This window comes from Bidens hawaiensis, unplaced genomic scaffold, assembly GCF_021521415.1.
Source record: "Bidens hawaiensis isolate Kalapana, Puna unplaced genomic scaffold, B.hawaiensis_p1.1 tig00019456_1, whole genome shotgun sequence".
Classification (NCBI taxonomy): Eukaryota; Viridiplantae; Streptophyta; class Magnoliopsida; order Asterales; family Asteraceae; genus Bidens; species Bidens hawaiensis.
Window position 1 is genome coordinate 357,351 of NW_027492958.1, and position 24,678 is coordinate 382,028.

The 24,678-nt window shown below is 34.3% G+C and overlaps 3 protein-coding genes across 3 annotated transcripts; all 3 read right to left on the reverse strand.

Annotated features, from left to right (window-relative positions):
* Positions 1 to 10,319: 10,319 nt before the first annotated feature.
* Positions 10,320 to 16,513, reverse strand: LOC143558419 (aldehyde dehydrogenase 22A1-like). Its single transcript, XM_077047257.1, has 14 exons — positions 16,344 to 16,513; positions 15,367 to 15,407; positions 15,184 to 15,276; positions 14,971 to 15,098; positions 14,780 to 14,902; positions 14,057 to 14,210; positions 13,873 to 13,976; positions 13,726 to 13,804; positions 12,939 to 13,034; positions 12,720 to 12,857; positions 11,629 to 11,844; positions 11,358 to 11,549; positions 10,563 to 10,706; positions 10,320 to 10,473 (listed from the first exon to the last, which is right to left on the reverse strand). The coding sequence occupies exons 1-14, from the start codon at positions 16,453 to 16,455 to the stop codon at positions 10,321 to 10,323; spliced, it is 1,773 nt and encodes a 590-aa protein (XP_076903372.1). The 5' UTR covers positions 16,456 to 16,513; the 3' UTR covers position 10,320.
* Positions 16,514 to 18,767: 2,254 nt separating this feature from the next.
* Positions 18,768 to 20,269, reverse strand: LOC143558420 (putative bifunctional TENA-E protein). The gene is made up of 3 exons (XM_077047259.1): positions 20,098 to 20,269; positions 19,817 to 20,034; positions 18,768 to 19,143 (listed from the first exon to the last, which is right to left on the reverse strand). Exons 1-3 carry the CDS (start codon positions 20,227 to 20,229, stop codon positions 18,822 to 18,824), a joined length of 672 nt encoding a protein of 223 aa, XP_076903374.1. The 5' UTR covers positions 20,230 to 20,269; the 3' UTR covers positions 18,768 to 18,821.
* A 1,623-nt stretch (positions 20,270 to 21,892) lies between these two features.
* Positions 21,893 to 23,697, reverse strand: LOC143558421 (DELLA protein RGL1-like). Its single transcript, XM_077047260.1, has one exon. It carries the CDS (start codon positions 23,609 to 23,611, stop codon positions 21,893 to 21,895), a length of 1,719 nt encoding a protein of 572 aa, XP_076903375.1. The 5' UTR covers positions 23,612 to 23,697.
* Positions 23,698 to 24,678: the final 981 nt, after the last annotated feature.

Below are 24,678 nucleotides of genomic sequence, written 5' to 3' on the forward strand. Positions count from 1 at the left end.
TATTGGAGACTCTTCTTGCAAATTTTGGTAATATATTTTCCGGCTGACTGTTTATGCGTTTCGACTGGCCGAGGGGGAGATTTCGTGTAATTTAAGGAGGAGTGTGTTAGTTTGAGAATCTTGAAGATTATTTAAGACCTTGCCTAATTTGTCAAGGAAATGGAGAGATAAAACTTTCATTTGAGATTATTTGGCTTGTATCTTCCTACGTTTGCAAGGTTTCTTGAAAAATTACTGCAATTCGGGTGGTAATTCGTGTTTGAAAAGCTGCGTTTAACTGAGTTCAAGACTGCAGTTGTTCTTCGATTGGTGATTGATTTGTTCAAAGATTGAAACCTGACTATGTGGGATACGAGTGTCTGTTCGTTTAATTCTTTCTGAGGGACTTGATCCTGACTATGTTGGCTACGAGTAAATGGCGGATTACTTCTGTTGAGGGGGACGATTCTCGAACGAGTTGATCTTATTGAAAAATATACGAGTCTTGTCATTGGAGTGAAGAATTTTATCATTTGGGGTTTATTAATGAGTTGAGAGAACGCCATAGAGACCAAGATCTAGCCGCTAATACGATACATCAACACGAAATCGATACTTTAAATATAATACTTTATTGATAAATATGGAGTAAATACATTATGGTGGAGATAAGTTATGGAGAGAATAACTTAAACTATGTACAAGTTCTCAACTAAATTATGAGCATGAGCTCCCTATTTATAGGCTATTTACAATATACGTTAAATACAAAGACTAAACCGCCTATAACTTATTCGATCGCTACGGACACCAAAACCGTGCACTAACAGACTCCCCCTTTTCCGTAGCTATCGAATACTTTATCCTTGAATACTTTAACTGCAAATCACCAGTCACAAACCGTGCACTAACACTTTTTAAACCCAAAATAAATATGGTATTTTTCGAGATATTATACAGAAAATCTTTTGTCATTCGTGCTATGCGACGTGGAGTCACGCAACACTGACACGTTTCCTGAAATGTGGCATAGCTAGGGCTGAATCGACAACCCAATAGTTGTTTTGCGCTACGCGAAGTGGTTGATGGTGTTGGTTCACGCTACGCGAACAGACCCAATTTCAACTATAAATAGGTTGGGATCCTGGCTTCATTTTCTCGTCCCACAATTGCACTATCTCTCACTTTCTTATATTTAGAAGTTGGTATAATAACCCCGAGTATTCGTAACAATTCCCTCTCTGATCGATAGAAACTTTTATATATGAATCCGAAAGTTTTGCCTGTACAAGGTAAAACATTGTACCATCGTGTAAAGTGTCTAATCTCATGATTATCGTTATAATTATTGGGTTATACTAATTTAAATATGCTACATTGTGTTTAACCTAAGTGTTTAATACCAGGAAGCGCTCGTTATTATAAACTTACAAGGTGAGACATTCGAGCTTTCATACAACTCATGTTTGCGTGAGACAACTGGTTTTCCAATACTGTCATGATGATTTTTAAACCTTTTAAACTTATGATGGATAATTTGAATGCTTTCAAAGTATTTTCAAATGGTTACTACTGGTATTGTGGGGTTTTGTATACAAAGCTTGCCTACTGGGCTATTGCACGTTACTTGTTGGACAAGTGTTAGCCAATAAGAAATATGACCACAGTCATAGATACGGTCAAGTGACAAGTACCTTTCGGTAATTGTAAGCAAGCAGATATAAAAACATCTTAATGTTGTAACTGTAAAAGGTGTCATTTACATGTGAATGCTCTCACCAGTATAGAATTTTCTGCAGATCAAATATTTTTAAACATGTTTCAAGTGACTTGTTAGAGACAAAGGAATGATGCACGCGGGCTTCCAGCTAAAATAAGTGGCTTGTCACCTGAATAAAGAAACGTTTTTTTTGTAAATTAGGGTTTATCCCTATAAAACTTATGTTTGTATAAAAATGAGTTTTATTCCCATTTTATAAAATAAAAATCATGGTGGTTTTATAACTCTAATTATTTTTCCTAACTACGGTCCCGATGACATATTCTGCTGCAAATTTATTTTAATAAACACCGATACGACCACTTAATGTTCACGGCTCCCCTCCCGGGGTATAGGGATCATGGGCTGTGACAAATTTCTAGTTAAAGAGTTATAAGTTGCTGTTGATTTCATAAGTTTGACTAGTTTAATGTAATTTTAGGTGGTTAGAATGTTTGTTCCTATTAGCGTTCCATTGATTACGAGACTTTGTTGTTTTGACAAATAATTTAGTATGTTTTTCTCCTGATTGAACACCCATCATATTGATTATTTGTTAGTATTAGGTTGCTTGATTGTAATCTAGTACGTATTTTTAGATTCATGATGTTTCACCATGCCATTGTTATTTTATCATGTTAGTGGAGTGGATTCATGTCTAGGTAGTCTTTTGGATTGATTGCTATTGTGTTTACTTGCTTTGTTTTCATCGTATGCTAGTTTAGTTGTAAGGCCCCGGACCTGGTAGCCCTACTTTAACGTCGGATTTACTCATAAACATAGTTCTTACAAATTAGAGTGAATTAAAACTTTCGCGGAAACGTTAACTTAAATCCTTCGTTACAAAACATTAAATCTTTTCTTTGATAACATAATACAAAACCATAAATATAAAACATCATTTCTTCCATCTTCAGATGTCAGCCGTTCAATCCATGCCATACACCATCCTCATGCTAACTCTTTAGTTTGATCACCTGCGTGCATACTAAAAGTCAGCTACGCTGAGTGAGTTCTAGTTAATCAGACAACATACAATTCTTTCTCATACATTTCTACACGTATCCAAAGACACGTATTAATAATGTAACCTTGTATAAATATCCATAAGAGGAACGCCACATAACAGCTAACAAAAGGAACTATTACTTTTACTATGCTAACCATTAAAGTAACACTATGCTTTCCATTAGAGGAACACTATGCTTTCCATTAGAGGAACACTAGGCTTTCCATTAGAGGAACACTATGTTTTCCATTAGATGAACACTATACTTTCCATTAGATGAACACTATACTTTCCATTAGAGGAACACAATATATATTATCTATAGAGGGAACTCTATACATAATTTATTATTTAATATCCATATAAGGAGACAATCACTATTCTTGGCAATACGTTCAATATCCGAAGATCGTTCATGTACCGACAAGTTTTCATCCATAATGCTCATACATACTCCATACATTATATATAACATTAATATCTTTATTTATAACCTGACGGTAAGTACAATATCCGAATATCGTTCACGTATCGACAAGCAATCATTTATATCTATCACATATATCATACACTTACCATTTAAGGTAAGTGTATTAACTATCACATCGAGTATGCACACAGCCCTGAAAACATAACAAGGAATGGAGCTAGAAACTCACCTGAACTTGGTTTCTTCTTCCGCTAATGGTTATTCCTTCTTGAGCTGTGCGCAACTAACTATTTAATAATTGCAATATTAATACTACTCTAGCCATTCTCATTACTACTTAATTAGTCTTACGCGTCTAAGCCGGTTTTACTTCATTGAAACATTACCCGGTTAGTTAATCGTTACTCGTTAACCTTTAAAGGTATCTCTCATCATTTATCAAAGTCCAAGGACTATTATGTAATTATCTTATTCTTTTCTAAGTCCAGGGACCATTCTGAAATTCTGCCAAACTTCTAGTTCGTCCCAGTCCCTTAACGAATTGGAGTTCATTCCTTACAGCTAATTCGTTACTTTATAACGAATTGACCTTCATAGCGAACTGAACCCTATAACGAATTGGACCTTATAAGGAATTGAACCTTTTATAACGCACTGGTCCTTATAACGAACTGGACCTTTGACGAATGGCCCTTCAGTAATGAATTGAACCCTTCTAGTTCGTTATCTTCTTTTAACAAATGACTATAACGAATCGAGGTTAATTCGTTATCTTTTTCCCTTAACGAATCGGATACGAACTAGGGCTACTTCGTTATGCTTCCTTTAACGAACCACTTGACGAAACACCCCTAGTTTGTTAACTCCCCGCTAACGAATTAGGTTTAGGTCAGAGAATGTCATAAACATTCTCTGACATTCCCTCCTCGAACCCTCCGCCTTTCCGGCGACGTCATCGTGGAAAACCGCAGTTTTGCCGGAAAAACGAGATCTCACTCGTTTTCAACCGTTTTCACCGTTTTTTTCCCCGTTCGATCCTGATCTGAGCTAGGGTGACCCCTAAGCTCATATTAGGTTCGGTTTATACCCGATTCCACCCAAATCTCGTGACTTTAACGGTTTAAATGTGTCGGCTCGTCGTTTCACGACTAAATCTAACGGGTTTGAGTTCATACAACATCATACTATCATTACCTTGGATCGGGATCAGTTTTCTATCTTGGTTCGGCTAGAGAAAAGAGAGAAACTAAAGAGAGCTTAAGTATGTTTTGATGGTGTATGGAATATGTGTGAAATGAATGGTTAATGGGTAATTAAGGCTTATATAATTATGGATCATGGGCTTAAGCCCATAGTCTTTCCTTCATTCCCTCATAACCCAAGTCCATAACTCATATCCATTTAACCCAACACTAGCCCGACTCATATTAACTCTTATTTCCATTTTATTAACCGAAACTAGAAAATGATGTTACATTAGTTAGTAAAAAAAATTCAAATCAATATTTCTTTGTTCAGTTAGTCATTTACAAAGATTTAGTACTAGAAATTTACTGTATCCATGGATTGACACTCAGTTCTTACCGACACTTTAGTACAAAAGATAGGTACACTTGTCTTTCGTGTGTGGTTTAGTTGTACGTGAAAACCTATTTTTAAAACCCAATTTGTGTGAAACTTTCAATTACATCTATAAAACACGTCAAGATTTAAAACAATGTCCTCACAATTAGGCGTTATTTATAACTCTAGTAAAACTGATTTCTAAATTAAAATGACAAATTTATGAGTTAATTATTGATCTTTTAGAATCAAAATGACAAATTTATGAAACAAATTTTATGATTATGTTATAGTTATGAGACATTGAGAGGTCTTGTGTTTTAGTAATATTTATGGTGTCGTATTTAAACTATCAGTTCCTTAATAAGTATATTTTTATTTGTATATATTTTATTACACGGTACTTTAGCATTTTTTATTGTGTAGGGGATTAAATATATATTATTATGTCTTTTGTGGAGTTGTATTTGCGTTATATATTAATATGAGACTTAGTTGTAACTAATTAAGATGTAGTTGAAACTTTATGGTGTCTTTTAGCCGTTTAGGGTTGTGGTTGCATTATATATATATATATATATATATATATATATATATATATATATATATATATATACGATGTTTGATGGATAGCCGCAAAGCACAAAAACCTAAATCATACATTTGAAGAGGGGAAAACTAGGGTTTGATGATGGCGGCGTTCGTAGCAAGAAAACCAGGGTACAAATTCTTTTTATCTATTTATATGTATTTGAATTCGAGTCCCAATTTCGAATAGTCAAACCGAGAAATTCCAAATAGAGTGTTTGTGTTGGTACTTTTGTTTCATTTTCTTTTGTTCACAAATTAGTATTTTTGTTCATGAGTAATTATTTTTATCACAAATTATCATTGGTATGTTTGTATCTTTAAAGATGTTGATAAAATATTAGCTGGAATTACAAAATTTACAAGACAATGAAATGATTGAGAAAAAGTTAATATAAAATCAATTTTAGTTCCGATCTGGTACACTCGTCATTTTTTTCCGGAATGAAGGTGCCATGAATAGTGTTTGATGATTTGCTTCTAGGATGCGAAAAATTATTAATATATATTAATAACTAAAATCGTATTAAGCGTTACATGTGTTTCATTATTGATTGATATGATAATTGTATGTATTTGAATAGGGTTGTTTTGTTTTACACAAGTGGAGCAATGAGTATGAAGAAAAACATTGACCAGTTACTTGAAGATCAAGTAAAGTGCTTTTACTTTTTTATACTAGACATTACTATAGTTTTTATTACATACTAGTATTTGTGAAAAATTAGCGTTTTCATTTACTACTATAGTTTCAGTTTGATTTAATATTTGAGTTGCATGAGATTGCATATACATCCCTAAGAAATGGTAACAATGTGTATTATTCCCAAGCAATTCATGTATGTATATTTTCCTTTCACTTCTCATATATTTTGTGATTATTTTAGCCATAAATGTCTTATAAGTTACATATCTTTAACAGGGAACTTGTTTAGCATTAGTGACAAGATTAAGATGCTTAACAGTGCATAAATATGACGATATTTGTAATGAATCTGGTAAGTTTATAACCATCTTTGCCAACCCTTCTTTTCCTTTTTCATTGCAGTGATTTATAAGAGATACGTGTTTAACATTCATCATATACATGCATATATAGATAACAGTTTCTCCAATTAATTTCAATTAAGTTTACCAGTTTGATTTGTTTATTTTATTTTATTCGTTTGTCTTTTTAAGAAAAAAATGAGAAGAAACTGTTGTTGCACATGTCTTCATTTGATGGCATTAGCACTATTCGTCGGAATCAATCTGATCAGAATGAGGTGTGTTATTACTTATTTTTTCCCTTAACATTCACCTATATAAAGTATTTCTTATTATTGTTAGTTCAATGTAAGTGGTTTGATTAAATATTTAAGTTGCATCAGATTGCATATACATCATTGAGCAACGGTGACAATGTGTATTATCCCCAAGCAATTCAGGTATGTATTTTTCCTTTCACTTCTCATATATTCTTGATTATTTTAGACATAGATGTGTTACATATCTTTAATAGGGCACTTGCTTGGAATTAGTGACAAGATTACGGTGCTTAACTGTGCATGAATATAACAATGTTTGTAATGAATCTGGTAAGTTTATAATAATCTTTGTCTGCCCTTCCTTTTGTTTTGCACTGCAATGATTTTTAAGAAATATGATGCATTCATATTTATTCAGCTGCCCAAAGTTAAAAATTTTATCTATTAATTATTTAATTTAAAGATAAGTTTTAAGTTTGGTTTGTTTATTTTATTCTTTTTTAAGAAATATGATGCATTCATATTTATTAAGTTTGCACTTGTCTTCATGTGATCGTATCAGAACTCTTCACTGAAATCCTTCTAATCAAGATGAGGTGTGTTTTACTTTTTTTTATCTTATTATTTTCTCCTTTACAAAGACACAATTATGGTTTGTTATTGTCGGTTCAACTTTAGTGGTTTAATTTAATGTTTGTTTTGCATCAAATTGCATATACATCCCAGAGCAATGATGACGTTGTGTATTATCCCAAGATTAAGGTATTTATTCTCTCATATCATTTTTAGCAAGTCATTTGCCATATATGATGTCTTCTCTTTCAATTATCCAGTCTGCATGCATATCCACAATCATGAGCAACCCCATTCCACCTGTGTATTTTCAGCAAACCATATACAAGACGTACGCTCGGTCCACAATTGCTCATGTAACAAATTAGTTAAACCCTTCTTGTCACGGTATAATTTAATTAATATATCAATAAATTAAAAAGTAGTTGTGATTTGGCTGCAGGTGTTAGAATTATTCATGCATGGTTAAGTTATAGGACATTCGTCTTCTTGATACAAAAACAATGAACAAGTTTCAAGTCATGCTAACCCGCTATGAACATGTATATAACAGTTAATAAGAGTTTTGTACATTGTTGTGAAGATGTAAATCTCCGGCCAATCTAATTTATTGTTTCTTTCACTTAGGCTTGTTGGTCTTTGGCCTAGTGGTACCATCGTGTTTTGTCTTTTCAAATGGTGTGGGTTCTAGTTCTTTATGCACAAAAATGTGTAATTTAAGAGTATAACTCAAGTGTAAGTGTGTGTGTGTGTGTGAGAGAGAGAGAGAGAGAGAGAGAGTTGCTTTAGGCTTGCTCTTACAATTAGATTTAATGGTTTTGAAAAAAATAGTCTTTTATCCTTATTTGATTTGTACTTTGATTTGAAAATACATAACCATTGTGTATATTACAAGGAAGAAATGTATAAAAAAAACCTTTAGTGAAAAACTTTATTTAAAATAAGGTTTAACTATTAAATAAAAATTGAGAAGACAGAGATTAATATAGTCTAACGAGATGACAACTATGTTTGTTATCAAGGCTAATGCACATGCTCGCGCAATGGTTAGATCAAAGTCGATGACATTATTCATTATAATTTCTCATTATTTCTATTTGATATGGATCACCATAGTGGCGAAACCTAGCTCATTTTTTCTCTTGCCATCTTAAATCTTGGGAATCTTATGTGATTAGCCTTTTAGACATGATGTCTCACTGTAACATTATATTTCAACATATGTAAACAATTTTCCTTTTTAGTCAAGAGGTAAGGGAAGATAGATGCTAACTTTATATGTTTTGCTCTAGCGGATTGACCTGCCTGCAACAACACTACGTAACAATTTAATTAATACTAAAAGTACATGTGATTCAACCTGTTATCTCAACTACAATACTTCTAACTCATGTTTTGGTGTATACTAAAATGGAAATACAATAGTAATAAGAATTAGATGAGAAGATAAAGGAAATTGATAAAAGTTACAGAGGAAAGATGGGAAAAAGAATAAAACAAACTGCTGACATCTTTTTTTTTCCTGTCCTCCACTGACTCCAACTATTCTCGATATAACAACCTATTTCTTATAATATAATTAATAAACTAATTTGATGACGTGGCTCTATTACTTGTTATTCTTGCAAGTAATATAATTAATAAACTACCTTCCTTTCTCTTTGGCTTCTCCTTAATTTTTCCACATTATTGGTCGTGACATTCACATGTTTTTGTTATCTTTTAACACCTATGTTTTTAAGCTAAGCAATGGGGTGCTCATTATTCAAAGATATATTGGTTTTTATTAGTCTCAACTCTCATCTTTTGGTTGTTGCCGGTCCCAACTAATTAATTGGTTGCTGACAGTCACATCTTTTAACGTATTTGTTCCTAACGATCCGCGATTAACGGAATCGTAATGTTGTTACTTGTAAGTCGCTGGAAAACGCTTTTGGCCATAAAAGTCACATTTTTTGCCGGAAAACTCAACTTAAACACCACCTTAACACCGCTGCCACCACCAAGACCGCCATATTGTTTATCAAGAAGTATCTCGTGTCATGCCACCCAGCTAATTTTCTCCTTCGTATCAACCTCACCCCAAAGGAATCTTCTTTTACTTTCAAGTTGTTTTAATACGTTAACCGGCTCCTTGAATAAAGTGAAGTAGTATATCCCCAAACTACCTAACACTGATCGGATAAGGATTAAACGGCCCCCAAACAACAACACCTCCGCTTTCCGCTTCGATAATTTTGAGTCGAACATATCCAAAATTGGCTTCCAACTATTAACTAAACTCATATTAGCACTGATCGGCAGAGATGCAGAAAAGGAAGCTTGCCAAATTTACAAGTCTACTTTTATCTAAAATTGTAATTGTTTAATTTTATTAGATAAATTGTTAATTTGGAGTTATTTATGGGCAATTGAATATTTGAATGATTGATTATGGTTTATTGGATATTTGATTACTTGAATAATGTAAATTGAAATTGATTAGGGATTTAGTGTTTATGTGTAAACCAAAATTCATTATGGATTTATGGTTTAAATTTTGTTTCTGCGAAAATTAGGGAGCTTGAAAAATGAAACAACAAAGTCTTATTTGTTTAAACGAAAATTCCAAGAATGATATCGATCCAACACCAAATTCAAAAAAAAAATACATATATCATATGAAATACGGTAAAAAGGAATTTGTTTCTTGTACAAACTACAATAAAAAAATATTCGTTTACATTGTACGAAATACGGTTAAAAAAAATGGACGTTACCCCTAATATTTTCATCAAACCCCTACACAACCAGTGTTTTCATAAGCTTGGTTGTCAGTTACAACTCTAATTATCAGTGTTTTCAAAACTCTAAAATCCCCCTATCAAAACTCTAATTATCAGTGTTTTCAAAATCTAAAACCCTACGCAACCAGTACTATTAATTACTCTTGAACTATTGGTCAGCTCGTTGAACTGGGATTCTCAATATATATTAAAATCGTATTTACTAATGCTTCATAGGTAAAATCCTCTTCCTGGCCGAACGAAAAAAGAAATACAACGGCTGAAACGTAAAGAAACTGCATTCATTAACAGAACCTAAAATCAAATTTGAAAGATTTTCAAATTCACTGAAACTACATGATCTTAACCATTTTACATCAAAGTCATACAAGACCAATGCTGCCTCTTCAGTCACTTCTTTTAGTGTTAGCTGCAGTATTTTGGTCTGTGAGCATTTTAATAACATTAACCAGGGCTCGCAATCGGTCCCACACATTCAACCCATACAAAGCCTCCACAAGCGACTGCTGAAACTCAAACCCGTTTTCCGCAACAGGATACTACAGCACAAATTCAAAAACAAATTAATAAGATGAACTGTTTGGTGATTATAGTCTTAACATATAAAAGTTTCCAAATGTTAATTTACTTGGATTGGTTTTGGTATTTTGGTTTTGATCAATGGCCACCATCTATCCTCCACCACTGACTTCACGAGGCAGCAGGCATGCAACCCTTCCACCCCAGCAAACCGTCCGAATCCACTGTCTTTTACACCACCGAATGGGAGAGACTGCCAAAATATTAATAACATATAAATCAAAATTTCGAAGTAAATAACCAATTTGCCCGTCATTATATATTAATAACCTCCAAGTATACAAGCTATCAATTCAGCAAACTGTATATTATGAGGACAAGCAAAACAAACTGAACCACTTATTTCTTAAAACTTTTAAATAAAAGGGTATAAATGTAACTGTATCTCAAGCTTTTCTCTTTTATTTTAAAAAATGAAGAAATTAATTTAATTGTTCGATAATGCAGATAACCTACACATAGTAAATGGTATAAAATTAAAAATATATATATATATATATATAAGAAGCACCTAAACATATTAGTTTGATGGTTTTTTATGTTATATAATCTACACATGCTGACATGCGTATGTAAGCTAGAGCTGTTCGCAAGCTTAACAGCCGCCTGGAGATACATATTTAAATATGTGTAAGTAACACAAAACAAGAAGAATTTAAAAATAAGTGAGCTGGCTCGAGCTTTTTACAACCCTAATATAAGCAGAAAATTTTTATTAAAAAAATATGAATCACTGATCCAAAGGTTAAATAGCTCCCATTTTGTTTTACATGTTCTGATAAAAATTTAGTGTTTTGGAATGATCCTCTCTCTATACGTACATGTGTGTGTGTGTGAATTTTACCTGGCACATGTAATTGGAAGCAAAGTCATTAATAGCAGCAACACCACAATGTAACTGTGAAGCTATGAATCTGGCACGGCGTTGACTGCCAGAAAAGACAGCACAACCAAGCCCATACTTGGAGTCATTTGCAAGCTTAATAGCCTCCTCATCAGTACTAAACTTCATTATTGGCATTATCGGTCCAAACGCCTACTCACAAAATCATCTCACATCAATTAAATCTAAAAGTCAAAGTTAACAAATAACTAGTTAGTTAACAACCACTTACTTCCTCTTGCATTAACCTCATTTGGTGGTTGACATTTACAATGACAGTTGGAGGGAAGTATTGGTCAACTGCACCTTCACTAATATTTCTCACACTTCCTCCACCAACAATCTCTGCTCCTTTATCTAAAGCATCGTTTATCAGGCTTTGAAGCCTTTCTGAATGGTCTTGCATGCATATCGCACCCATGTCGTACTTTCCCGCCTGAGGTGGACCCTATACAATATAATTGACAGAATCGGTCAAACGGGTCAGAAGTTGTTTAAAGTGTAACTTTAATGCATATACCATGAAAAACCACTATACTTTCTTATTTTCCATGAAAAAGTTCCCCAGCTTGTAAATAATACAAATAAAAATCACTAAAACTAATTATTGTATATTAAAATACCTAAATATCAGGGGTGTACATGGGTCGGTTTTGGGGATTGGAACTTTTGGGCCAAAATCTTTTTGTTAAAAAGTGATTAATTGATTATTAAAGATTTGGGGTACATCCTTATAAATTGCTTTGACATTCAAAACTAAAAATGAAAATCCATAAATTTGGTTTGATTTGGTTCGGTTTGGTTTGAATTGCATGCAAAACCAAAACTGCAGAAAAATTCGGGTTTTAGGAAAACATAAAAGTAAAACCAAGCGATATCTAAAATGCACATACTTAAGAAACATTTTTAGGATAATGACTTGTTAACTCCTAGATTGGTCAAATTCCGATAAAAGTGGCACTCTTCATTTTTACAAAATAAAATACTTTTTTATACCATCTTAGTTTGACCAGTTTAAGAGTTAACAGTCATTGTTTCAAAAACTTTCAAAAGCACATGCATTTTAGACAGGTTTATCGACTTCAATGTACAAAATTAATTTAGTTGACTTTTTCGTGTATTTTTTACAAGTTGATGAACTTTAATATATCAAAATTAGGGTCCGTGACATTTTCGTGAAAATAAGAAAGCATGTTGATTGTATATACTAAGTACTAATCCATCGTTTTGCTCAAAAGGTTAGATTATTATTGTAATAATAAACCTGTTGTAATCTATTTCATCCATTAATGACTTAAAATAAACGAACAAACATATACTTACAGCAGTAACAGATTTAACTATCTTAACAACTGCAGCTACAAATGCAGGATAGATGTCTTTATGAACATAAAATCTCTCTGCACCAGCACAATTCTGTCCACTTGATTGCAGGGCAGCCCTGACAGCAACTTGTGCGACCTACATTCAACAATTTATGACATTAAAATTGACTTTTGTTGACATCATTATACAAATTGACCAAATGTCAAACAATCATACATGAGGCACATCTACATCTTCACACACAATAAATGGATCTTTTCCACCAAGCTCAAGTGTCACTGGTATCAATGTGTCTGCAGCCTTTCTCATTATCTGCATTTACTCATTTACAATAATAAACTAAGAAAAAGTTAAAAAAAATATATTTACAATAAATAATGTCAAGATTGAATATCATAGCAAGGCTGTAAACGAACCTAACGTTCAGTGAACAGTTCGTTGACTCAAATTTACAATTATTAAGTCAAGATAGAAAATCATACCAAGTCCTATAAAATATAAATGAACGTTCAGTGAACTGTACATTGACTCAAAAACAAACGAACGTGAACAAAACTTTTTGTTCTATGCCTCATTCGTTCATTTAGGTTCATGAATGTTCGTTCGTCTACGTATGTTTATGTTCGTTAGTTTACGTGTGTTTAAGTCCGTTCGTTGACAAGTGACAACGTTCATTTATATATTCAATTAAACTTTTTAGACACTACAATTTAGCCTAGTTTTGTTGATTCGCCCAACAGATTGATGTACACGTTTAATTTTAATTAGTATTCGCAAGGTTATGTTTGTTCATCTATGTTCAGTTATGTCCGTTCGTTTATGTTGGTTAACTGCTTATTAATACTATTTATCAAACGAACATAAACGGACACAAACACAACTCATTTTTTAAAGAACACAAACACGCTCATTTTTTTTAACGAACGAACACGAACAAGAAAACCCTGCTTATTTAATTGTCTGAGTTCGTTCAGTTCGTTTAGAAGCCTAAATTTATTCATACCATTCTACCAACACCGGGTGATCCGACAAATATGATTTTGTCAACTGAAGACACCAATGCTTCTCCCGTCTCAGCAAACCTGCATAATTCAGAGTTTTAACCACCCTAATTAAAGACTTAAAAAATAACATAATAAAATCAGCTTACCCTGTTATTACTTCAACAAGATTTTCAGGAGCACCTACAGCTGCAAGGGCGGTTTGGAGAATTCGCACATAAAAACACCCAGACCAGCTTGCATGTTCAGAAACCTGCAAAACCAATAAACACATCCAACCAAGTTTAAACACTATAATGATTTTTAATAAATTTTTGTTCAAGAATAGCATACCTTGACAACTATGCCATTCCCAGAAAATACAGCTGCTAAAACTGGATTAAATAAGTTATGGAACGGATAATTCCAAGATACAATTGCTCCAACAACACCGAGAGGGTGAAATTCAACCTTTGCTGACTTGTGAAGCATTGATCTTCCACATGATCTAAAAAAATACCAAAATAAATAGAAAAACAATTTTTTACAATTGTGATGATAATGATGAATACTATTGGTATACTAAGAATACTTCTTACTATTATTAGGACATGAACATAATTTATATTCATTTAATTAAACAAACAAACATGAAAACATCTCGTTCGTTCATTTATGTTCGTGAACGTTCACTCAAACTGGTTTATGTTCAGTCATTAATATATTCGTTTACAATCATTAGGAAGATTTCAATTTAGTCTTGTTTTATTAACTTTTTAGGCCCAACACATTCACATTTACATTTAACTGGTTGTAGCCAAGTTATGTCCGTTCATCCATAACGTTACGTTCGTTAATTGTTCATTCATATTGTTAACAAACAAACATAAATGAACACGTTCATTTGCTTAACGAATGAACAAGAACAAGAAAACTCCGCTTGTTTAATTGTCCATGTTCAATCGTTTGCTCGGTTAAAGTTAAACAAATGAACAAGACCATGCTCCGTTTGAGTTCCTTCGGTTCGTTTACAGGCCTAAGTCTATTATATAAATTTTAACAGAGAAAGTTCAATACCTGTACTCCGGTTTTAGCCACTTCTCACCCTCTGAAAGAAGCCAAGTAATTTTCTCACATGTTGTCATTATTTCACCCATAGATGCATCCACCATAGATTTTCCAGTGTCACGTGACGAGACTCTATAAAATAAATATTACATAGTGATTTTGTAGTTTATTCATTAATGTATTAAGAAAATAAATCTTACTCGCATATAAGGTCTTGATGTTCAATAATATACTTCAAAAGCACACGCAAAAACTGGCGTCTTTGCTTGAAGCTACTTTTTGCCCATACAGTCTGGGATTTCCTAACTTGTGCTACACGCTCTTTTACCTAAGCACAATTTGGTGAACGCTAAGTTTCAGCGACAAATTACTAACAAACGTTTTGTTATAGATGTAATTTTCTTAACACTAACCTCATGAGGCTTTAGTGCAGGGAAGTACCCTAGGTACTTCATTGTTGCAGGCTCATAACATTGAACTTTGTCAGTTTGTCTTCTTGAAGGTATCTATAATATTAAAACACAAAAAAGGAAATAAATACGGTTTCAAATGTTGATAATCATGTTAATATCTTGAAACATAAATAAGAAACTTACATAAATAAAGCTATTCTCTTTGGGATGTCCATCATCTATAACTGTTTAACATCCAATAAATGTAAAAAGTATTATGAGTGTCAAATAAACATATCAAAAACAAGCAACCTTGTATCAACTACAAACACAAAAATATACATGTATTTAAATATATATTAAGAAACTAAAGATGTATAAAGACTGATGCGCTTGTGAATCTGTTGCATTATGTCATTAGGTGGCTTAATATATGCTTCTTAGTAGTTAACTTGTGCTGCTATAAATTCCCCCAAATAAATTCAAAACACTCTTGCTGCATTAATACTCCATTCCACATAAACCGGCACATGACATGACTCTAAATTAATAATTAATTACCACTTTTAGAAAACTATTACAGCCTATTCATAAAATTTACACAAATCTGACAAGGCTTAAAATACAGAACGCATAATCGACTTAGAACTACACCAATGTACCTAACATAAGCAAGTGCGTGTATAACGTTCTACATACATCATCTAGCATTATAATCATCTATAAAACACGGAAAAACCATACGCCATACCAGAAGCATATTCAGTTAAGTTTAACCAAAGAAAGAGGTCAATAATTAAGTCTTAGCTGCCTTATATTATGCTTCTTAGTAGTTGACAGTTGACTTATGTTTGGTATAACTTTATTTCCCCCAAACTTGCTGCAATAACATTCCATTCTACATAAATTAATAACTAATCACCATTTTTATAAATTATTACATTCTAGCCCTAAACTTACACAAAACCTAATAAAACTTAAAAAAAAAACACAGAAGTAAGTCACAATCAAGTGATCCATTGTTTCAGGAAGTGAAACACCAATGTAGCTAACATAATAAGCATGTGCGTGTATAATCAATCAATCATCTACCATTACAATCACCAATAATAACAAATGAAAAACAACAAAATCAATGCAGTCACAACAAACAAACCCTAACTGAAATCAATTATACATACCGTCGGATGCGTCGACGTCGATGGAAGGTACGTTAGAAGGAATAAGCATCAGTAGGAACTTGCAGATCACGAAAGCCAATGCGATGACGATCAGAGGCCACAATAACGCCATTTCATTGACAAATTTGAATGAGAGAAATGGAAACTAGGGCTTGATTTTGAGATTGAGAAAGAATCTAGTGTTGTTGTTGAGATTAGAGATAAAGTATATATTATATTATATTCTATTCTTCACTTTGACTACTACTAGTTGTATTATCAGACATCAAAAGAGCCCCTGGTTTCTACTTATATTTACCATCAGTTTTCACGACAAGATCTAAATTTCCTTTTCTATTTCGGCTCCGTTTGTTTTTGCCTCCTCTCTCTGAACAGAGGAAAACGTCTGATTCGGTCAGACGTAATCAGACGTGGGGATGTTTGTTTTTTTTCTGGCATTAAGAGGTTCAGCGTCTTAATAGCATCTGAACCAGTAAGAGCTTTTAGTGGGTCTGAAAACCTCTTAACCCAAAAAAAACATACGTTTGTCTCCGACCTCCATTAACTTCTAACCCGGAGACTAGGCTCCATCTCCGACGACTAGAGGTTCGTCTCTAGCCTCCACCTCTTAATGATTCAGATTTCAGACATTTGAACCACCTCTTAACATTCAGATGTGGTATTCAGATTCAGACTTAAATCCCCAAAAAAAAACAAACGGGGCCTTCATCCGTTTTCAAATGTCTGAATGACTTGTACTAATCGGTCGCATGTTGGTTTTAGAGTTTGGTTTGTGTGTTTCTCTGAAAAATTATACCGTCGGTTATCACTTGACAAGGTTTTAGAGTTTGGTTTGTGTGTTTCTCTGGGAAATTATACCGTCGGTTATCACTTGATAGTCATTGCGCCACCACTAGAGCGGAACTTTCTGGCATAACACACGGTGGGACGAAAACCCGGGTTGGTTCGGAATCCGAACTGACAATCTTGCAAAGCCTAACTCAAATCATTTATTGTCAATATTCATCCAAAGTGATACAAGTGGGGATCGAACTTGGGTCCTTACCGGAGAACCCAAGCCATCCTACCATTAGGCAACAAGTGAAGAAGGATTTGAATTATTGACTAATAATTTTTTTACGTGTATTTTTTTTAAATGATAACACAAACTATTGATTTTTTTTAGAAAAAGATATAATTAAACATGTGGCTATAAATGAAAACCGAATGACATTTTGTTCGTGTTCGCTCGTTAAAGTTTTGTCTGACAAACGGTTTGTCATTGAACACTATACTGAAAGAAAATTTGTGTTCGTGTCCATTCGTTAATATTGTGACCGTACGCTAACAAACACACGAACAATAATGGACAAACAAACACACATACACTAATGGACAAACGAGCAAAAACAACCCTAACGCAAAGGAGACCGAAGTCTAGCAACGTGGTGGAGGAAGGCGGCGGTACTTGAATGGGTTTAGGGTTCATCTTTTAACCTAGTTTATATATGACGGTAGAAAAAACATATTATTTTAATATGTTAGTTATACCATATTAATGCATGTACCTTATCAGACAGACATATACAAACCTAATCGGACGCACGTAGCTGGACGTAAATGAACACATTACCGAACATTCACGGACACTATTGAACAAACGTCAAATCGCGTTCATTCGTTAAGCTTATTGGAAGAAATTTTAGTTCATGTCCGGTTCACTTATTAAATGGACGAACATAAATGAACTTCCCGCTAAACGGTACATCGGACGCCGGTAAACCATCAAAACTCCGTACAATTTGTCTAACTAGTTGGTTTGGTTTGTTGTTTTTTGAAACCATAGTTAACGGTTTGATCTATAATTCCGCTAAAACTGCCGAATCAGACCATCGACAATCCCTATGTGAAACTTATATAGCAAATTAAGTTATTGTATTTTTGTTAACAGAAAATTATTAATTACATTACTGATTTTGATCTTTCTATTGTGGAATTATTTGTTAGTCAAACACCTATTCAAAAGGATAATAAATACCATACTAGAAGCAAATAAGGTAGCAAGACAAAGGAAAAAAACAGTGTAGTTACTTTTTAAGATACACAAACATCATCAGAAAAAATTTCTTTCATTTGGGGTATGTTTTCTTTACATGTATCATACTAAAAACCAACCGACTTTGAGGGGTCGCCAGTCATAGCTATAGGAAGAGCCGAAGAGAGAATCAGAGGGATGATCAACTCCGCAAATATAGATAGAAACTTGAACCCTCTGCAATTGGAAAAAACACAACCATTGAAACGGGCAGTCAGTATTTGTATCAGAAGTTGACCCAAATGCATTTACCGGATGGAACACTAAGAACTCGAACTGAAACTGACTTAAAAGGGTAAAACATGTTTACACACGAGTCACAAAATCAGTAGACATAAAACTTGATTACACACACTAACATAGCTGATTAAGTTTAGCAACACATTAACCCTATTTAGCATCATTCACGCGGGTGCCTCTCCACGACTCATATTCCAAAACTCCACTTCATGTTCAACAACACTCAGAAACACCACCTCAGCTTTCGATACCACCTCAGGCGACGCTTTCTGCAAACACCGATCTACAATATCCCGCAACGACTTGCAGTACGCTCCAAAACCATCGTTGCCCCATCGTTCACAGGTCTCCTGCAGTTCCTGAGGAATCTTATTCCCCTCTTCAAGGCAATGAGCAAAGCTTTCTTGATACACAACCTCAATCGCCCAAAAAGCTGTTATTGCCACCGCATATTCAATTTCTGAACTCGTTAAGCTTTCCAAAAACCTGTAACACCACTCAAATCAACAAGTTTTCTAGGGGTGTGCATGATACTGAAAAAAATACTCAAAATAAAAAATATATATATCCGAACATACCTAACCAAAAAACCGAACCGAAACAAAACATAAACAGCCGGTTTGATTTTATGTTTTTGTAAAAACCGAACTGGTTTTGAATTTAAAAAACACCGAAAAAACCGAACCGAATATATAGATTTTCATTTTTATTCTAAGTAATCTATAAGAATTTGATACATATATAACTCGAATAATTTAGCCCATATGTATAGAAGTCAATTAGTTATTAATTAACAAGATTATTAGGCTCTAATTCATTATTTTGGGCTATTTTTTTCCCCCTAAGCTCAAAAAGCAAATCCGAGAAAACCAAAGTTTGGATTTTCGGTTTGAATTTTCGGTTCGAACAGTGCTTAGCCTATAAGGTACATAAAGAAGCATAATTAAATAACAAAAAACCAAATAGTAAATAACTAACTAACAGAACATAACTAAGTAACTGAAATATAAATGATAAACCAAATAATAATAGATAATAATGTGGCAAGGTTTGGATCAAATACAAATTAAATTAATATACTAAATGTGATAATCAATAGTGTACGTATTATAGTGTAGTGTAATTATACTATCTAATAACACTGCTTGATTCTGGATACCTGCAATATTTGAGGTTTGCGTTTTGCGGGACGACGCTGGTGAGTGAAACGTGAAACTTTCCAGCTTGATTTTGAAACCACTTAATCTCATCATTCATAGAAGCCACACCGCCTAAGATGACGTCCATATCGGACTCACTATCCGATTCCTTACACGATTTCATCAATACGCTTGCCACAAACGGAACCAACGACCTCACGAATATGTAATCCTGTCCCTGTCATATTAACAATTCAAAATTTCAAATCGATTGGTTGTATATATATATATATATGCTTACGAGCCATCGTTTGAAGGAAGAGAAATCAACGGAGCCGTTGCGGATGCTGAGGATGAAAGGATGTCTGGTGGCTCCGTCGTAAACCAAACGGTGCTTCCGCAGCCAGGTGTCTGTCGCCGGAATATTCGACATGGCTTCTCAACGACGTCGTTTGAAGTTAAACCGAAGCTGAATTGAGTTTGTGACTAAAGTAGTAGGCAAGTGGCCAGTGAATAAGTGACGTGGACTTGGAAGGACACGTGTGCTGTCACAGTAGTTAAGACGAAGCCAAGTAATCTACTCTCTGCAGATGACTCATAACGTATCATGAGTTGCAAAGCTCCGAGATCTGAATAACTAAAACTCTAATCGAAACTGAATCTTGATTCGAATAAATAATTTGGATTTGGATAGTGATTTCAAAAGAATTCGGATCATACGGATATCCAAATAATACAGATAAAGAAACATGTGATTTAGTTACTTTGAAGTTGGCTTTATTCGTGTTTGTTTAAATTTTTAAAGTTATGATGAATCATAAATTTAATTCTGACTTTTGTTTGAAGTTTGACTTTTCTTTGTGTATGTGTTATTTTAATTTTTCCGGTTTTGAATTTTTATTTAAATAGACGTTTGTTTGAATGTTTGATATACGGTTTATTTCGTGTTATTCGTATTACTTCGGATTATCCGAATCCATCCGAAATCAATTCGGATCAGATAGGAACACCTTAATTCGGATGGGATCGGATTTCGGATAGGGTCCTAAAATTTTCAAATCCAAACATCTTAAACGAATAATTCTTTATCCGATACGACGAACACCCCTAGTTACAACTTGTACTTTTTTAGATAGGGGACTTTCATGTATTTATACTACCACACTCATCAAATTTGAAGAGTCCCATTACCCAACCCTGGTCAATTATGTTATTTTAACCGGGCTCACGCTGGCTTTAAAGTTTGGCTTGGACGTTCCTCGGAAAACCATACCATCAACTGCCACTTTCATATTGTGAATCAGTGTTTGGCTAATAAATCATAAAATGTTAATAAAGCAAGGGTAAATCCGAAAATTTCGATCAAATACTAAACTTAAAATTAGTTGTTTTCAATGATTGTTAAAAAATACCTAATCTTTTCATCGCATCTATATGGATTTGAGTCATTTGACATACAGTACACAGCTACAGGCTAGAGGTGTAGGTACCCGTTAACAGGTTTTGGGAATACCGGTTACTAGCCGTAACTGGTTATTGGTTAAACTTCTAAATCTTTTCGATGTTTCTCTTTGTTTCTAGAATCAACATCGTGTTTGCTTCATCTAGTGAGTGTTTTGAGAATTGAGACTTTAGCAATTTTGAACGGTTTTTGCACTTTTTTAAGATCTAGAGAGGCTGTTTAATCAAACCATGACACTCGATACTTATTTATACTAACTGGTTAATAATTTTTTTCTTTTTCGGGTCGCTATTGGTTAGTTCACCCGTTACTAAACTTACTACAAACTACTCTAAAAGACGAATCTGCTATTCTATTCGGGTCAAACCCATAATTCACTTTTATTATTATCTCACGGGTTCTCTTATCCCGTTGATCCCAACTGCCGGCAGTAGGACCGGTCTAGAGACCTTACGCCCTCTGTGTTCGACATATTCAATGATATTTAGATGCTATTCGGCCTGCTAAAAGGCCAGACACTCATCATGTATACATGTCAACAAACAAATAAATTATACACCTTACCATAACCAACACAAATAACAATGCTGATCATGTCAAAACAAAATCATACAAACAATTAAACTTGCATAACTTATGAAAATTTCCAAGCCGAAAGACACTGGATCGGTGTTCCTTTCCACCCGATCATAAGCGAATCACCATCCTTAACAAACGTGCAACTATTCCCACACGAAAACTTTTCGGCCACCAGATTCGCTTGATACAAACACGACATACTTAACTCAACCTCCTTCATCCCAAACCGCGCAAAAAACTTCCTCCAAACATCAATATTCACATGCCTAATCACTCGTTCCACACCCTCCGACGCCACAATATTATTAATCCCCTTCCCTAAACACATCGATTCAGTAATCCTTCGGTTTTCATCTTCACGATCAAAACAATCTTCCAAAGCATCAAACAACGCCCCGTAGTAAAACAAACCTTCAATAAACCGGTTCACAAAGATGGGTGAGTTCAAATTCGCTGCAACTTCGCACACCACCATAACACGCGGGTTAACACTTTTAATAACTTTCATTAAACTTTCTAAACGGTCCTGGTTCGCGATCATGGTCCATATCCCGTACGATGAGTAAACACCCAAAGCTTCATCCGGGTCCACTTCAAGAAGCTCTTTGTTAAAATCTAACATGTCTTCAACTATAACCACATTAAAAGAAAAAGATAAATTTATAGATACAGCAAAACTCTTTAACCAGTCACCAGTTTGCTTGATTTCTGATTCTGAACTAGTCCCAATCGCAGTTATCTTAAGATGCTCGATAGGACAGTTCGGTTGAGATATAAGAGCTTGCATTAATATTGTACATTGTACACCTTGTTTAATAGCGAGGTCGATTATATGCACTTTTTTCGACTCGGATACACCGTCCACCAAAGCTTGCACAGCCGAAAACTGACCCGCTTGGAATACCGGGGATTTCTCGTAAACCGAGACCGCAGCCGAGTTTGGCCTCATCACACTCCCTGCAACATTTTCTACATTTTTCTTTCCCAACCCGAAAGAACCCGGACCTCTCCCGGTTTCTTTATCAACTTTTTCGCGTAACGCTTTTGAAAAATAATAAACTAGTCGCTGGACCGGGTTTCCCGAGCTAGACGACAAAACGTGACACCAATCGAGAAGCTTAATCGCTCGTTCGAACTGTTGTTGAGTGACTTTCTCTGCAGAAAGTAAAAGATTTTCAACAAGTTGAACATCTTTAACTTGTTGACCCGAAAGGCCCGAAAACGAGCTGCTATACGGGTGGTTCGGTATCAAACCATCGTTTATCGAACTCGATGAACACGACTGAATGAACCTTTCTCCTCCTAACCGAATAACTGCTTCGGTTGACATCTTCGGGCCAGTTTGAGTATTTGGTTTAATAAGCTCCAAATATTGAGACTCTATATCCGCTAGCTCTTGCATATTATGTTCATCTGAACGAAACAGTGGTGCGGTGTCGAGAAACAAGGCATCTAAAGTATTAAAATCCTTAACCGGTTCGCGTTCTAAACCATGATTCGCTGTTGAAAACGAAAACCCATCGGTCAGTTTATATTTATTACCCGAACCGTCGTATAACAAAGGCAGCTTTCCTCCACGCGTATAGGTTTCTTGATTTTCGACATCGCCTTTAGAGTATTTGTGGATTCTTCTAAAGATATGAGTATCAAAGGGTGGCATTTGATCAGTTGGTTTTTGAATGTTTTTGGGTACCAAATGTTTTGTTAAAATGATAGTGTCACAAACAGAAGGGAAAACATGCGTTGCATATATTATTATCAGGACAAGGGACATAGATATTAACGTTGTTGATGTGTACAATGTTGACGCGTTATCACTATATTAATCAAATGTTTGCATTGACTTGTTCATAGGATAGTTCCAAACTTCCAATTGAAAAGGACACAAAGTTGCAAGATGAATCATTTTATTTCCATTTGTAGAAGATATGTTTGTTTGTAACAAAAAATATATATATATATATACTTAACACTAACAATTCGATGAAAATTGTATTCATATGAAAAAACAAGTTCATATGATCCTGGAAAAGTGTTTGTGTCGTTAGTATAATCAAAATCATACCTAAATGTAGGGGCGTAAACGAGTCGAGCCCGAGCTTGACTAGACTCAAGCTCGACTCATGAGTTGTTTTTAAAGTTTGAGCTCGACTCGGCTCGTTTATTAATATATATTATACATTTTTAATTATAACTTAGAAGTCCAAAAGAGTGAAATAAATACATAAAAGTCTAAAAGAGTTAAACCTTAAAAATACACTAGGCTCGTTAAGGCTCAAGCTTGGGTTCTGGCATGGGCATGATAAGGCTCAGCTTGCTATCTTGATCTGGTCTCGAGTAGCTAACGTGGGACTTGGCTTGTTTAGGCTAAAAGGCATTATAAAATGGTCCGTCCAATCATAAACTTGGTCAATTAGGTTTATTTGAATATCTAATTGCAAAATTATAGTTGAAACCAATACGTAACATACTGATCAGATAGACCTAGTATGAATAAATAAATAAAACATGTTCCTAACAAAGAGAACAAGGTCAATATCAGTGAATATAACAAGAAACATGTACTCAAATACAAACAAATGGAGTTCGCCTTTGATGTGATCGTTGATAGAGATAGAGATAGATATAGATATATGCTTCATCCAAATCTCCAAGTGTAACTTGAAGCCGCTAGGCGTTTCCAGATAGGTCGATTGAGGAGTTACGAGTACTTAGCCTAGACGGATAGTACTCGGGCATGGTAAACTATAATGAAATTAATTTATGAGAGACTATATATATGTCACAAATATCATAAGTTCATTAATATTTATAATTGAATATCAAAATGATACATGTTGG

Bases quoted from the DNA above. Each gene is read 5' to 3' on its own strand.
- LOC143558419 (XM_077047257.1), bottom strand. From the start codon at position 16,455: ATGGCGTTATTGTGGCCTCTGATCGTCATCGCATTGGCTTTCGTGATC. The intron at 15,408-16,343 runs GTATGTATAATT...GATGTTAAACAG, and splicing joins CGACGTCGACGCATCCGACG to TTATAGATGATGGACATCCC. The intron at 14,211-14,779 runs GTATTGAACTTT...GTATTTTTTTAG, and splicing joins TGGCTAAAACCGGAGTACAG to ATCATGTGGAAGATCAATGC.
- LOC143558420 (XM_077047259.1), bottom strand. From the start codon at position 20,229: ATGTCGAATATTCCGGCGACAGACACCTGGCTGCGGAAGCACCGTTTG. The intron at 20,035-20,097 runs GTAAGCATATAT...TTAATATGACAG, and splicing joins CTTCCTTCAAACGATGGCTC to GGACAGGATTACATATTCGT. The intron at 19,144-19,816 runs GTATCCAGAATC...GTGGTGTTACAG, and splicing joins GCAAACCTCAAATATTGCAG to GTTTTTGGAAAGCTTAACGA.
- LOC143558421 (XM_077047260.1), bottom strand. From the start codon at position 23,611: ATGTCCCTTGTCCTGATAATAATATATGCAACGCATGTTTTCCCTTCT.